Source organism: Pseudovirgaria hyperparasitica, assembly GCF_010093815.1.
Source record: "Pseudovirgaria hyperparasitica strain CBS 121739 unplaced genomic scaffold EJ05scaffold_11, whole genome shotgun sequence".
NCBI classification, from domain to species: domain Eukaryota; kingdom Fungi; phylum Ascomycota; class Dothideomycetes; order Acrospermales; family Acrospermaceae; genus Pseudovirgaria; species Pseudovirgaria hyperparasitica.
Window position 1 is genome coordinate 876,745 of NW_022985559.1, and position 11,833 is coordinate 888,577.

The 11,833-nt window shown below is 50.6% G+C and overlaps 6 protein-coding genes across 6 annotated transcripts; 3 read left to right on the plus strand and 3 right to left on the minus strand.

Annotated features, from left to right (window-relative positions):
• Positions 1-66: 66 nt before the first annotated feature.
• On the plus strand, positions 67-642 carry EJ05DRAFT_502049 (uncharacterized protein; the record flags this gene model as incomplete). The annotated part of the gene is made up of 2 exons (XM_033747197.1): positions 67-508; positions 560-642. The coding sequence occupies 2 exons, from the start codon at positions 67-69 to the stop codon at positions 640-642; spliced, it is 525 nt and encodes a 174-aa protein (XP_033598995.1).
• Positions 643-781: 139 nt separating this feature from the next.
• On the minus strand, positions 782-3,557 carry EJ05DRAFT_67340 (uncharacterized protein). The gene is made up of 3 exons (XM_033749870.1): positions 3,194-3,557; positions 1,769-3,144; positions 782-1,684 (listed from the first exon to the last, which is right to left on the minus strand). Exons 1-3 carry the CDS (start codon positions 3,211-3,213, stop codon positions 909-911), a joined length of 2,172 nt encoding a protein of 723 aa, XP_033598996.1. The 5' UTR covers positions 3,214-3,557; the 3' UTR covers positions 782-908.
• On the minus strand, positions 3,549-4,890 carry EJ05DRAFT_67351 (nagb/rpia/CoA transferase-like protein). Its single transcript, XM_033749871.1, has one exon. It carries the CDS (start codon positions 4,694-4,696, stop codon positions 3,902-3,904), a length of 795 nt encoding a protein of 264 aa, XP_033598997.1. The 5' UTR covers positions 4,697-4,890; the 3' UTR covers positions 3,549-3,901.
• Positions 4,891-6,176: 1,286 nt separating this feature from the next.
• Positions 6,177-7,182, plus strand: EJ05DRAFT_67417 (uncharacterized protein). The gene is made up of 2 exons (XM_033749872.1): positions 6,177-6,746; positions 6,803-7,182. Exons 1-2 carry the CDS (start codon positions 6,375-6,377, stop codon positions 6,986-6,988), a joined length of 558 nt encoding a protein of 185 aa, XP_033598998.1. The 5' UTR covers positions 6,177-6,374; the 3' UTR covers positions 6,989-7,182.
• A 1,449-nt stretch (positions 7,183-8,631) lies between these two features.
• On the minus strand, positions 8,632-9,742 carry EJ05DRAFT_487435 (uncharacterized protein; the record flags this gene model as incomplete). Its single annotated transcript, XM_033745614.1, has 2 exons — positions 8,632-9,599; positions 9,655-9,742. The coding sequence occupies 2 exons, from the start codon at positions 9,740-9,742 to the stop codon at positions 8,632-8,634; spliced, it is 1,056 nt and encodes a 351-aa protein (XP_033598999.1).
• A 594-nt stretch (positions 9,743-10,336) lies between these two features.
• EJ05DRAFT_487436 (uncharacterized protein) lies at positions 10,337-10,792 on the plus strand (the record flags this gene model as incomplete). Its single annotated transcript, XM_033745615.1, has 1 exon — positions 10,337-10,792. One exon carries the CDS (start codon positions 10,337-10,339, stop codon positions 10,790-10,792), a length of 456 nt encoding a protein of 151 aa, XP_033599000.1.
• Between the last annotated feature and the right edge of the window lie 1,041 nt (positions 10,793-11,833).

Below are 11,833 nucleotides of genomic sequence, written 5' to 3' on the forward strand. Positions count from 1 at the left end.
TCCCCAGAGAAAACCAAGCCCTCACACCAGCACCCCTTTTCCCATATTCTCCACCGTCTCCCAAGAATGTCAGACTCCGCCATCTGCACCCACGCCACCACGCCTCCCATCCTCATCAACACAACCAACCTCTCCGGCCAGATCTGCGGCGCCAACATCCGCCCGTCGACGGCATCAACAGTGTCCTCCTCCGGCTTCTCCATCGCAACCTGCTGTGATGAAGGCGCGGAGGTGCGTGTTCAGGACGACTGCACTCAGTTTTGCAAGTACGGCTTGACTGAGGTGGATTTCCGGCGCTGCGTGGCGGGATTGTTTGATGGTAGACCGAAGACAGGGCTGGATGTTTATTGTGAGGCTGTGGATGAGGGGATTGGTGGGGGAGGGGGTAGTAGTAGTGGTGGTGTGAGTTGGAGTTCGATGGTGACGGAGACGGTGGCCAGCACACCGACGGAGGTGCCAACGATGGTCGAATCAACCGTAATGAGCGCAGAACCGGCGCCTCCAAGTGGTCTGTAGTGCCCTTGACGTATAAACGGATCCACGCTGACAGAGCGCTCAGAAACTGGTGCGGCGAGCCACTTGCCGAGTTCAAAGATGGCGGTTGGGATATTAGGTGCGGTGATGGCAGTTCTTGGATTTTGACGTGACTGGACATAGTTTAAATGGTGGGAATGCAAAACAGTTCGTCGACTACGGAGCTTTGGAAGACCAATAAGGGCCACACAGGTCAATTGGCCGGCGTATGAAGGTCGAATACATTTCAACAGGACCGGGAGGAGAGTAGTGTCATCACAATGGTTCATATACCACGAAAGTGTGAATTTTGCTCTCTGCCGTTGCAAGGTGCAGAATGAAAGCTTCAGGAAATACTACGTGGGAAGCAGAGACATCTAGCGCGAGCTTGTATTCTACCCCAAACCGGGATCAGGACTGTCACTGGCATCCCATTGCGCCAACAACTGATCAACACGATACTGCGTTGCCCAACCAGTGTCCGTTTCAATCTCTCTCAGTAGTGACAGGACTAGCTCGCGGTCTCGACGGTCAGTGAAACATTGCCCGGCCACATACAGCGGCTGTATACCATGAATTCGAATGGATGCCTCGCTCTGCGAAAGTGCAATACTGACAATTTCCTGACAATGTCTCTGACAGAACTCAAGAACGTTTCCGTAAGACTTTGTCCGAGCCGCTACGGTAGAGCGTCCAGCGGTAGACTCGTGAGGCTTGTTGATCAGAAGGAGTACTTGACTAAAGTGGTAATGCTGCATAGTGGCAGCACACATCGGAATGCTAAACCATACTTCGTGAAATCGATGATCGGTTGCAAAATCTTCATTTGGTGGGTCCAGGCGGGCTGGGGGGAAGAACGTCTGTGGCAGTATGTCGTACCACTTCTGAAAATGCTTCTCTAGGCAATACCAGAATTCGAGCAGATTGCGCTGTTTGGCGCCGAGCCATGCGCCTCCTCCAACTTCAGGAGGAACATCGTCTCCTGAAGCCATGAAGTTTACAAGCTTCATCATTAGCCATATAAGACCATTTGATATAAGGTCCTCTTTCATTCCAGTGTAGTTGTCGTCGTTGCTAGCCTCAATGAACCCATCAGCATCTACTATAAGGCCTGCCTCTCGCCAGAGTTCGTGGTCTTCCGTATCTATACGTGTATAGGTATTGTTGATGACTGTCAAGTGTAAGTGCAGAACCTCAAATCTACAGCACTACAGACTAGCGTCGTGGTATGATCAAGTTAAGTGGCATGACTTACAAGCCGCAAGCATGTCTTGTCTGGCAATGTTCCAGAACGTAGCCTTCTTGGCTTTCAGTAGCGGACTTGGACTGACGGAAAAAGAAACACGCTCGAACGGCATCATCTGCTCCTTTGCGATATCCAACAGTGACCTGGCCCCACTGAGATGTCGTGACCACTCTGGATTGGATGCATCCAGGAATTCATACACACCCAAGATGGCCGAAGCAACCAATAGTTCGACCGAATGAGGGCAAGATATAGATTGATTATTCATGCGGCGTCGTTTTTGTCCTGGCGCCTCTACGCCGTCCTGGAGATCTACAGTGCCCCCTAATTCGTTGGCTCGAGCCGACGAATCGTCCATTAGCCGCTGACGAAGAATGTGTATAGCCTGATTGTAGTATTCTGTGGCTTTGTGAGACCAATTCACGTTCTGGTCTCCAGGATACAGCTCAGTGCGACCGACACGGGACTTCTTCCCACCATATGTTGGCTTACCACCGTGAATATGTGCGAGTGCTTTGGCTGCGAGTGCAATGGCGGAGTACTTGAGGAGTGGATGCAGGAGGGCTTTTACAGGAACGTAGTACGAAAAATAGAGCCCAAGATCGAATAAGTCCATCCATAAGCCAGGACCCTCTGAGAAGTAGCGTAGCAAATATGCAACTTCTCGATTGTTCTCCGGTGGGTGTCTTCCTCCAAGAGAGGTAGTTGTTCTATTGCGATGTGACGACATCCTCCGCAATGGTGAAACGGCGTTTGGAGACGATTGCTGCAGAGTTTGATCGACTGGATTCAGAATAAAGTCAAGATTGAGGTTTTTCATCATGGTCGTCCGAGGAGAGAGCCCAAGGTCCATTGTGGTCGTAGAGCTAGGAGAGCGGAGGTGTTGTCCGCCTGCTGCATCCATCGCAAATGAAAGCTGCTCAGGGGTCTGGGTAGCTTCTGAGACACAGGTGTCAGACTGCATCGCTTGATCCATCAGCACCACTGAATGACAATCCGTGTTGCTATCGAGAGGTGTCATGAAAGCTGCATTTGGCGAATATTGTTTGATATTCGGATCGTGGGACGAGCTCGACTGTGGTGAAGTGACATATGTAGGATGTGGGGACGAGGGATCTTCGTAGGGGTTCGTCGTGTGTACGAATGTGACATTCTTCGGTATGGAGAGCCAAACACTTTCGTCGTCGAACGTGTTCTTGTAAGAGTAATATCTTCCCAGGGCTGCTTGCTCGCCAGCATCATCGATCCCACCATTCATGGATGCATTGTGCTGATGTCGGAACGTTATCCCGGAACTTGGAACGCATTTTCGAGAAGCCTTGATACACTGCGAGCATTCAGGCTTCTCTTCACTGCATTTGAGCTTGCGCTGGCGGCAGGTCAGACTATTGTAAGTTTAGCTGGATTGTAGAAGAGCGGGATGGAACAGATTACCATCCAGTTCGGGAGCGCATCAGAAACGATTAGTCTGATCGGCAACTAGTCTCGTCAAATCATGACGAACGTGATAGGGCTCCTGAATGGCGTCAAGAGAGCATTTAGGAAGCATAGCTGTTGAAGTTGCGAAAACGACAATCACAGAGAACGAAGAGTGCGGGGAGACAGAGTGCCGCGAAGCGGGGTGTGTAACTAGGGGGAGGTCGACGCGACATCGAATGAGATTTTAACCTCGCGATGCTGGTAGAAAGTATTAGCAATCGCAATCGCGAATACAGTACATGCACTCGATCCGGCTGTATATGCATGCTGTTCTGCGGAATATGCTGAAGAATCTTGTGCTTGCGTCCAACCACGCGTGAATAAGAGACTTTAAGATGAGACAAAACACGAGTCAGTGAGATCGTACGATGTCGTCTTGATACAAGCTAAACGAAGATCCACGGCAGGTCGTGCAGCAAATACGTAAACTCGTTTTCATCATTAATTGGACCGTTTATCATTGATATGCAAGGGGCGTTATCTAAATGAGACGGGATGAACCAAGCAGCCACACCAGGTGCCGTAGAAAAGCCTACGTGCTGGCAGGCTCAAACGATGGGTATCGAGTTGGCAAAATAAGACAGATAAATCCCGTTGTGATGCCCGACTCTGCCAATCGAGCGCCACATTGCTTGAATGGGTACTTATTGTGCAATTCTGAGCTCATAGGCTTCCTCTCCTGCTTGGAAACTGGACACCATCCACGGCTGGCGAGTCTGTGAACCAGGAGACCCGGTCTTGACCAAAGGAGTTGACGAGACCAGACGGTAACGAGTGGCCCTCCTCCGTATCGAAAATCTGCCTCATGATCTCCTTCTTGCCGCCACCAGTGGCCACAAAGGCAATCTTGATTCCGTGAGTTGCCACGGGAAGGGAGATTGTGATGCGCTTCGGTGGGGGTTTGGGAGAATTATCGATAGGCAGAACCCAAGCATCAGTCTCGCGGAGCAGTGGCGAGCCTGGGAACAAGCTGCAGGTGTGGCCATCAGGACCGCATCCAAGCAGGAGGAGGTCAAACATGGGTAGCTTGACACTGTCACGCGACGCGAATTCCTTGACCAGAGTCTTTTCGTATTGATCCGCCATTTCTTGAGTGTCGTCCAGGTATTCCACGTCAATCGGGAAAACAGTCGGCTTTCCCATCTCTTCTGGAATCTTATCCAACAACTCGTCCTTTAGGAGTTTATAGTTGCTGTCCTCGTGGTCGAGTGGAACAGCACGCTCATCTGCGAAGAAGATGCGCCATTTCGCAAATTGGACCTGATCGGTCGGACTGCTGCTCTTACTTTGCAAAAGGGCTTTGGCGAGGACTTTGGGCAGTGAGCCACCAGATACACCAACGCGAAAAACCTCGTGTCTCTCTATGGCAACGTTTTGAGCGTCCAATACGAACGACCGGAGATTTCTGGCGAGGTCTTCCGGGTCGGCGAAAGCGTATAGGTTTGGGGGCTTAACCATTGCGACGGAGTAGCGGAGTGTGACGGAATGGAGGACAGTGGGGTCGGAGTAATTACAGCTAATACTGTTGATGGAATAAAAAAGCTAATATTATGGCAGAGAAGGCAGAGTGTCAACGATGCGGGCGCGGGGACAGGTGTGGCAGACCGGGAAATTTAATAAGCGGCAGGATGATGAAGGAGATTATGACGATAGTGACAAGTGGGCCGGTCATCCATGGTTTGTCGGGGCGCCTTGCCCGCTGGCGATCCGTCCACCACAACAGAACGCTGCGTTTCACATGCTGATCGAACGTCGAATTGTTTTGCGGTCTCTAGATGAGTTTTCCCGGATTTTCATGTCAGAATGGAATTTATTCGCCGCAAACGGCAGACGGTATCACCATTCGTTACCGCTGTCTACGGGTGAAGATGTTCTCCATATGATGCCGGTAGAGATAAGTGACTAAGCCAAGTGCAGCACTGCAGTGACCCTCGGAGCTTCAGGAAAAGCCACCCAACCCCGAGACGAGGCCAAGTTAGAAATTAAACATTATTGCATCACAAGTATTAGGTACATGCCCAGTCATCCCGTTCCATTGTCGCATTCCATTGTCCCATTGTCCTGTTGTTGTCAACGTACACGTGCCGACAGCGCTAGTCCCTGTTCATCCAATTGTTTTGATTCCCTCAGCGAGCATACCAGGCAATCGTGTATGCACAATGGAGTCGTGAGTGAGTTTGGCTCTACTTAGGTACTGGTATCTCGTTCTCGTATCCCAGACAATGATTATCAGTGTCGCCGCGACTACGTTCAAGCATTGAGAAGAGACATTTAAGCGCCCACGCCTAAGACACCGCTTTCTGGTCGAAGTGAGTACAATTTAATTAGTCCTTCTGTCCACGCAGAGCATCGATGTACCCTGCGAAGCTTCATCACACTGCGCAGCCTCTCTTGTTTGAAGCAGGTATTTGGCATTAAGTAGATTTAGCTACCTTCCCCTAAAGTGTCAGACACGCAAGACATACCAACCGAAAGGCCTGAGGACGATTTCAGAATATGATATATGTGGTGTCAACCTGTTATACTAGACAGCACTGATACGCCAGCGAGAGCAGACACCATTCTGAACACGATGCTCATAGCACCATTTCAATCACGATGCATAGCCACACGGCAGATGGCATTCCACCATGGAGTCTGTCATCGGAGACTAGTCCGAACCACATCCCCACGATTAGTCTTCATCTGAGTATCGACGGCATAATGCTCAGTACAAACAAAAGAGCCAGCTGCGCAGCAAATGTACGCCAATGATACACCAGAACTAATCCGTATCAAGCTAAGCGCAGTTAGGCATCAACTCGTTTCAAGAGTATGCACCTGAAGGATTTAACTGCGCCACCTTCAAAAGTGTCGCGTATGGTACGGATCTCCAATCGATATTTAGTGGAAGTCCAACAACCCATACCTGAGGAGGAAAGGACTTTACTACTAGCAACAACATTTCGTTTCGCTGAAAATAGCACAGCACCCCCACCCCCAAAGGCAAATATCAAGCCATCAGCCGCAGCCCAGTCTTGCAATTCTACCCTGAAGAATTCATTAACATTACTACATAAACGTGCTCGCATCATACAGTAGCCAGACATGCCCACACGAATTCACAACACACGCTGAACCTTCATACACACAAAACATGGCCCCTCACGCCCCAACACCCCTTCCATCAAACATCCAGACACTCTCATCATCCCCCTCCTCATCCCCAATCCCCATGTCCTCCCGTCTCTGCCCCAACGCCCGCTTCTGCTGGAACTTTGAATGGAGCAGCTACACCCTCTCCAACGCCGACTCCGCAACCCTCGCACGACGAGTCTGCATGATTGTCATTCTCGCCCTAAGCACCACGATCGACGCATTCACTGCCTTCTTCGCACTCAAAGGCATGCATCTAGTCAGCTTCGTGCTCGACGTGATTCTGGGCGTGCTAGGCTTCTTCTTCATTGCCTGGTGTCTCGTGCAGATTGGGGAACTGAGGGGTGTGCGTATTGTGCTGGGGAAGACGCTGGTGAGTGTGCACGCTCGTGTGTTCTAGACTGCGGTGATACTGATGATTGTCGAAAGACGAGGTCGCATTTCGACGTGTTTCTGGGCGTCATGGCGGTGTATCATGTGGGGTTGTTGGTGGGCTTGTTTACGGGGCTTATGCTCTTGGGTGTGACGGGGACGGGGTTGGTAGCGTGGCTTTTGATCTTTGCGGCGGCGTGGATAGCGACCTGGACGCCGGAGTATGGGAGTGTTATGGTTTAGGTGTGAGTTGCTAGGTGGAGCCTGTGATAGCGAATGTGCTTGGGTCGTATGCAACATGTCCACTCTCGATCCTCAATCTCGCGCGCGACATCAATTCATCTCGCGGATCAGAGCCAGGTAGGTAGCCTGGACGAACGTCAATTCGAATCCTGGGCTTGTGTCCGCACTTCTCGAAGTCAAAGCAACATCTCAGTATTAGTAGCACTGCATCCAACGAAACCAAAAGCGCAACTTCAAGCCATATTGTGCGAACATTACCACAAATTCTCGTACGTTATATGGATGATCCAATCTATACCGAATATATCCCCTAACTAGAGCGAGAACCAACGAAGGACTTTGCGCCATTTCAGCAATATCGGAAGGATATTTGTGGGCTTTGGCGTTCCTTTACTGTGTGGATGAATGTTGCAAAGGGTCTGGTATGTGAGTAGTGTTGATGGTTAGGTGCTTGATCCAAAACACCTTTGAAGATGGGAGAGTTTGAACACTTGTATATCTATCAACGGGCTTTCGGACTTTCCAGAATTTCTGCCGGAACGCTCTGTTGCACTAATACCGGTTGATAGTATTCCTTCTCGCCTTAGACCATACACCATATGACTACATAACTTCCAGCGCCTCTGACAGAAGATATGTGGCACTTAAGGTATCAATGCATCCCAATAATCATGGACATCGCGATTCTCAGCCTCGATTCGCCTTGGAGAACCAATTACATCATACATAAGCAAGTATAACGTGTGATTCAGAGATGATATGACATATATCTAGTGCTCCATCAAAGACTCGCGTCAGAGTTAGAATGGCTCAGAGATTGAGGGATAGCAGGATAGCAGGTATATGGCAAGTCGATATCTCAAAGAACTACTTGCTTGTATAATCCATCGAATACAGAGCTATCATCCCTTTCCTTACATTCTATACGCCATAGAGTAGTCCTCGCTGCATCTCTACTCGTCTTAACTATCATTATCTACCAGGATACTCCTACAGACAACTCATAGTCCTAGCTATCCTCATCTTACTATAGTCTAGTAAATATCAATCACTCTATGACGTACGTTACATAGATTGGACCTACCAGACCTGATCCTGGTATACTGGTACTACCTATCCCCAATACTAACGATATCTCCTTCTTGGGTGTAGACTTGTCTTCTGTCCAACGTGCTTGCTGGGCTTTGTTCTTAGTGGATATATCTATTTTGGGTTTATATACCTTAATGTATGAGTGTGTCGCTGAGGCATAAATATACGCAATGCATGATGACTGATCGAATAGGCATTTTCAGGTGCACTGTCATGGGACGCAGTGAGAGGAATACTGTTATTCACTGCTTCGATGCTTTGTTGCGGCTTTACCTCATCGCCCAATTCCTTCTTCCAATTATGCCCAGACTGCCCTCCTGGCCTTCTCTCTTTCGTATCCTCCACGCTACTCCCCCTTTCTCTCGGCACCTTCGTGTCGTGCCAACACCTACAACACAATAGACTACAAACCTCAACACGATACACGGTTATTCTGCACTCCCGGTACACGCTATGCTATGTACATGGGATATGCAAGTTTATTACGCATGCATGGATTGACTGGCATGTAATATATCTAAAATCATACACTCCAGCCCGACTCCCAACCCCTAAAACGAAGCCGCCTGCGACGCAGGCAGCAACCTCAGCTTCGGCGCGCCCCTCTCCGCCCTCAACCGATTCGTATTCTCCACCGTCGCCCGATCAAACGCCCACCACCAATTCTGATAGAACGTCTGACCAATCTCCCATCCCTTATCATCCGCCTCATTGCCCACGATGCGCACAGGGTCGGACTCGTCGTCGATGTGCTGAATCAGGGTGACCTGGGGCATCTCGCCGCGGGCGACCGGGGGCCGCATGAATTCCGGGAGTGAGAAGCAGCAGATGATTTTTGTGCGGACTTCGGGCCAGGGGAGCATGTCGAGGACGGGGTGGTGGGGGATGGTTTGCTGGGCTTTCGTGGGCTGCATGCTGGCGGGGAGGTGGGCGAAGATGGGGAGGGAGTCGGAGGAGAGGGTGCGGGATGCGAAGGGGTCCCAGAGGTTGTCGGTGCAGCCGAGCATGCAGGCGAGCTTGAAGCTGGCGTTGAGGGCGGCGAGGAGGGGGACGTCGATGTTGCGGTCGTTGCCCATGGGGAAGAGGAAGGTGGAGGTGAAGGGGTCGTCGGGGAGGGTTTCGAGGTCTTTGGTGGTGAGGTCTGGGAAGCCGAGGGTGGTGAGGTCTTGGGAGGTTGGGTCGAGGGGGAGGGTTTCGGCGTCTTCTATCCAGGCGTCGTCGGGGAGGGGCATGAGGGAGTCGATTAGGATGTTGTTGTGTTGGATGGAGTGTTGTAGGGTTTGCTGGTTGAGGAAGAGGTCGTCGTTGTTGTTGTATGGAGTGAAGAGTTGAGCATCTTGGTTGGCTATTACACCATTGTCGCTCGAACCGGAGTGACTAGGGGCGTATGGTGAGTGAGATGAACTCGATATGCTCTGATCAGAAGGACTGAGAGATGAGCTGTCACGTGTGACGTTATGCTCTCTCTGTCCCCTGGCCTGGTCTTCAAGTGCCTTTATCTTCTCTCTTCTTCTCTGTCCTAGCACGGTATTAGAGACACTCGAACAAGTTCTGACAGTTCAATCATGACGTACGGTATCGACGTTGTGCCAACACATTCAGCACTCGTTTCCTGTCAGGGTCACCCGGAGAGGGTACCTGCTTTTCTCTTGGTGCTGTCATGGTATATCATGCAGCCCTATCTCCACAGTAATTCGATGAGCTATGAACACGTTTCGAATTCAAGAATAATAAGACAGCTTGTGTTCACAGTCCGGGATGACAGACCGAAGGGGAGGATAACATCCAACCTGTGGGGGCCAAACATTGGAAAAGTGGAGCACATAACGTTAAGCGCCAAGAGTAAGGCGGGAAGGCAGCATCCGATTCTCTGCTCTCACTCTCTGCATCTTCCACTTTCCCATATATCCAGGTCAATGTCTAAGGACTGACGATCAGCGTGCACGTTATGTCTGATCAAATAGCTTGTCATGTCAATGGCTGCCTGCAGACGGCGCGTTGAGAGTGCACGTAAGGACTCCTAGTTGCTAATCAGCATAGTAGTCTTTCGCGTTATGCTTTCTTACACAGGTTTCGTATATAAGAAAGCTGCCCAGCGACTCTAACAATGCCCATACCAGACCAACTCACTAGCAAGCAAAACATCAACAGCTCTAAATCTCATTTCAAGGCAAAAGACAACACACCTCCGCACCAAGAACAAACATCCTACTCTCACCCTCCAACCAGTCTACACTCTACCTAATTACACCCACCATGTCATCCACCAAATCAGACATGACTCCCACGACCGCCCTCCCATCAACCACAACAAGCACCCCCTCAAAGCTCACCACAAACACCATAAACACCCTTGCCGTCATGCGCGGCCTTATCGGCATCGGCTCCATGATCGCGCCCATCCCCGTAGGATCACTATTCGGCCTAGGCCGTCTCTCCCCCGGCGGCGCGCTCGTGATGCGTCTTGCCGGCTCCCGCGATCTCGCCGCTGCGGGCCTGCTCTGGACCGCGAAACAGGACGGCACGACAGAGGTGGAGAAGAGCGAGGTTAGGAGAGCGCTGTGGGCGGGGATCGCGATTGATGCGATGGACGTGGGCAGTACATTGCTGCTGTTGGGTCAGGGGGGCATCAGGGGGAGGTTTGCGGGGTTGTTTATTGCGGGCGGGGTTGGGTTTGTGGGGATGGCGGGGATAGGGTTGAGGGGGATTTGAAGAAGGAGGTGAGATGGGAAGGGGACGGTGTGTGAGAAGTGGAGAAGGAGTGGGCATGTTGTTTTGGTTGATGTGTAGCATAGCATGGACTTGGAGTAATGGCTAGTTCTACTGTGTGAATTATAGAATTATCTCTACACACTCACAGTATGCCTGGTAAAGAGCCTACAGCAACACTAGCCTGATACGAATGGGGTATCACGGGAAAAGTCACGTGTCGGATCTGACTCAGCCACCAATCACAGCCCTCGCCCCAAACGAAAGAGGAAATCGATTGAAGATTCCATCGTTGAAGACCGGGGAAGTTCAAAGGTAACGGTCCCGGACCGTTACCACGCCGAGGACCGTTACCATGCCGAGGTCTGTTTCCTTGTTTCTGCCTAGCAATGAATCTCTTGATTCCAAGGCATCAATCAAGCTTGTTCCAATCACTTCAAGGCTTTCCCTGTTTTCCGCAAGTTTCCTCGTTGGCAACTATCTATTTTTGGCTTATTATCGTCATCATCACTCATTTCTAGATGGCACGAATGTAGGATCGAGCGATGAAACAGGAATAGGACCTGTGCTAATTGTGACTTGATGTACGTGCCTCGAATGAGGCTCTAGGACGATCAGACCGCCGTGCGCCAACACGCAGCTGCAAGATCAGGCATGTAAAATGATGAGGTGCTGTCGAGACTATCTTGGTGATATCATCAAACCGACTAAATCATGTGTGACGAGATTGTGCTGCGTCAAGCTCCCATGTCGCAAGACAAAGCTCGTACGATCCATCTGACCGCATTATTGCGCCAGTAATACCAGACGGTATGCAGTACGCAATGTCGTGCACGATTTGACGCAATTCCTAGCCAATCTCTTCACTTGACGCAACAGTGACAAGACTACACATTGTACCTAGGAGAAGACGCTTGTCGGAAGTCACTGTAACAAGAACGTCAAACATCAAATGGCCACCAGGTTAATAAGAGATCAGGCCAAGTGGAGTAATACCAAACAATTTGGCGCTGTAGGGGCCACGTGAAAGTGTGGCGACCGGGG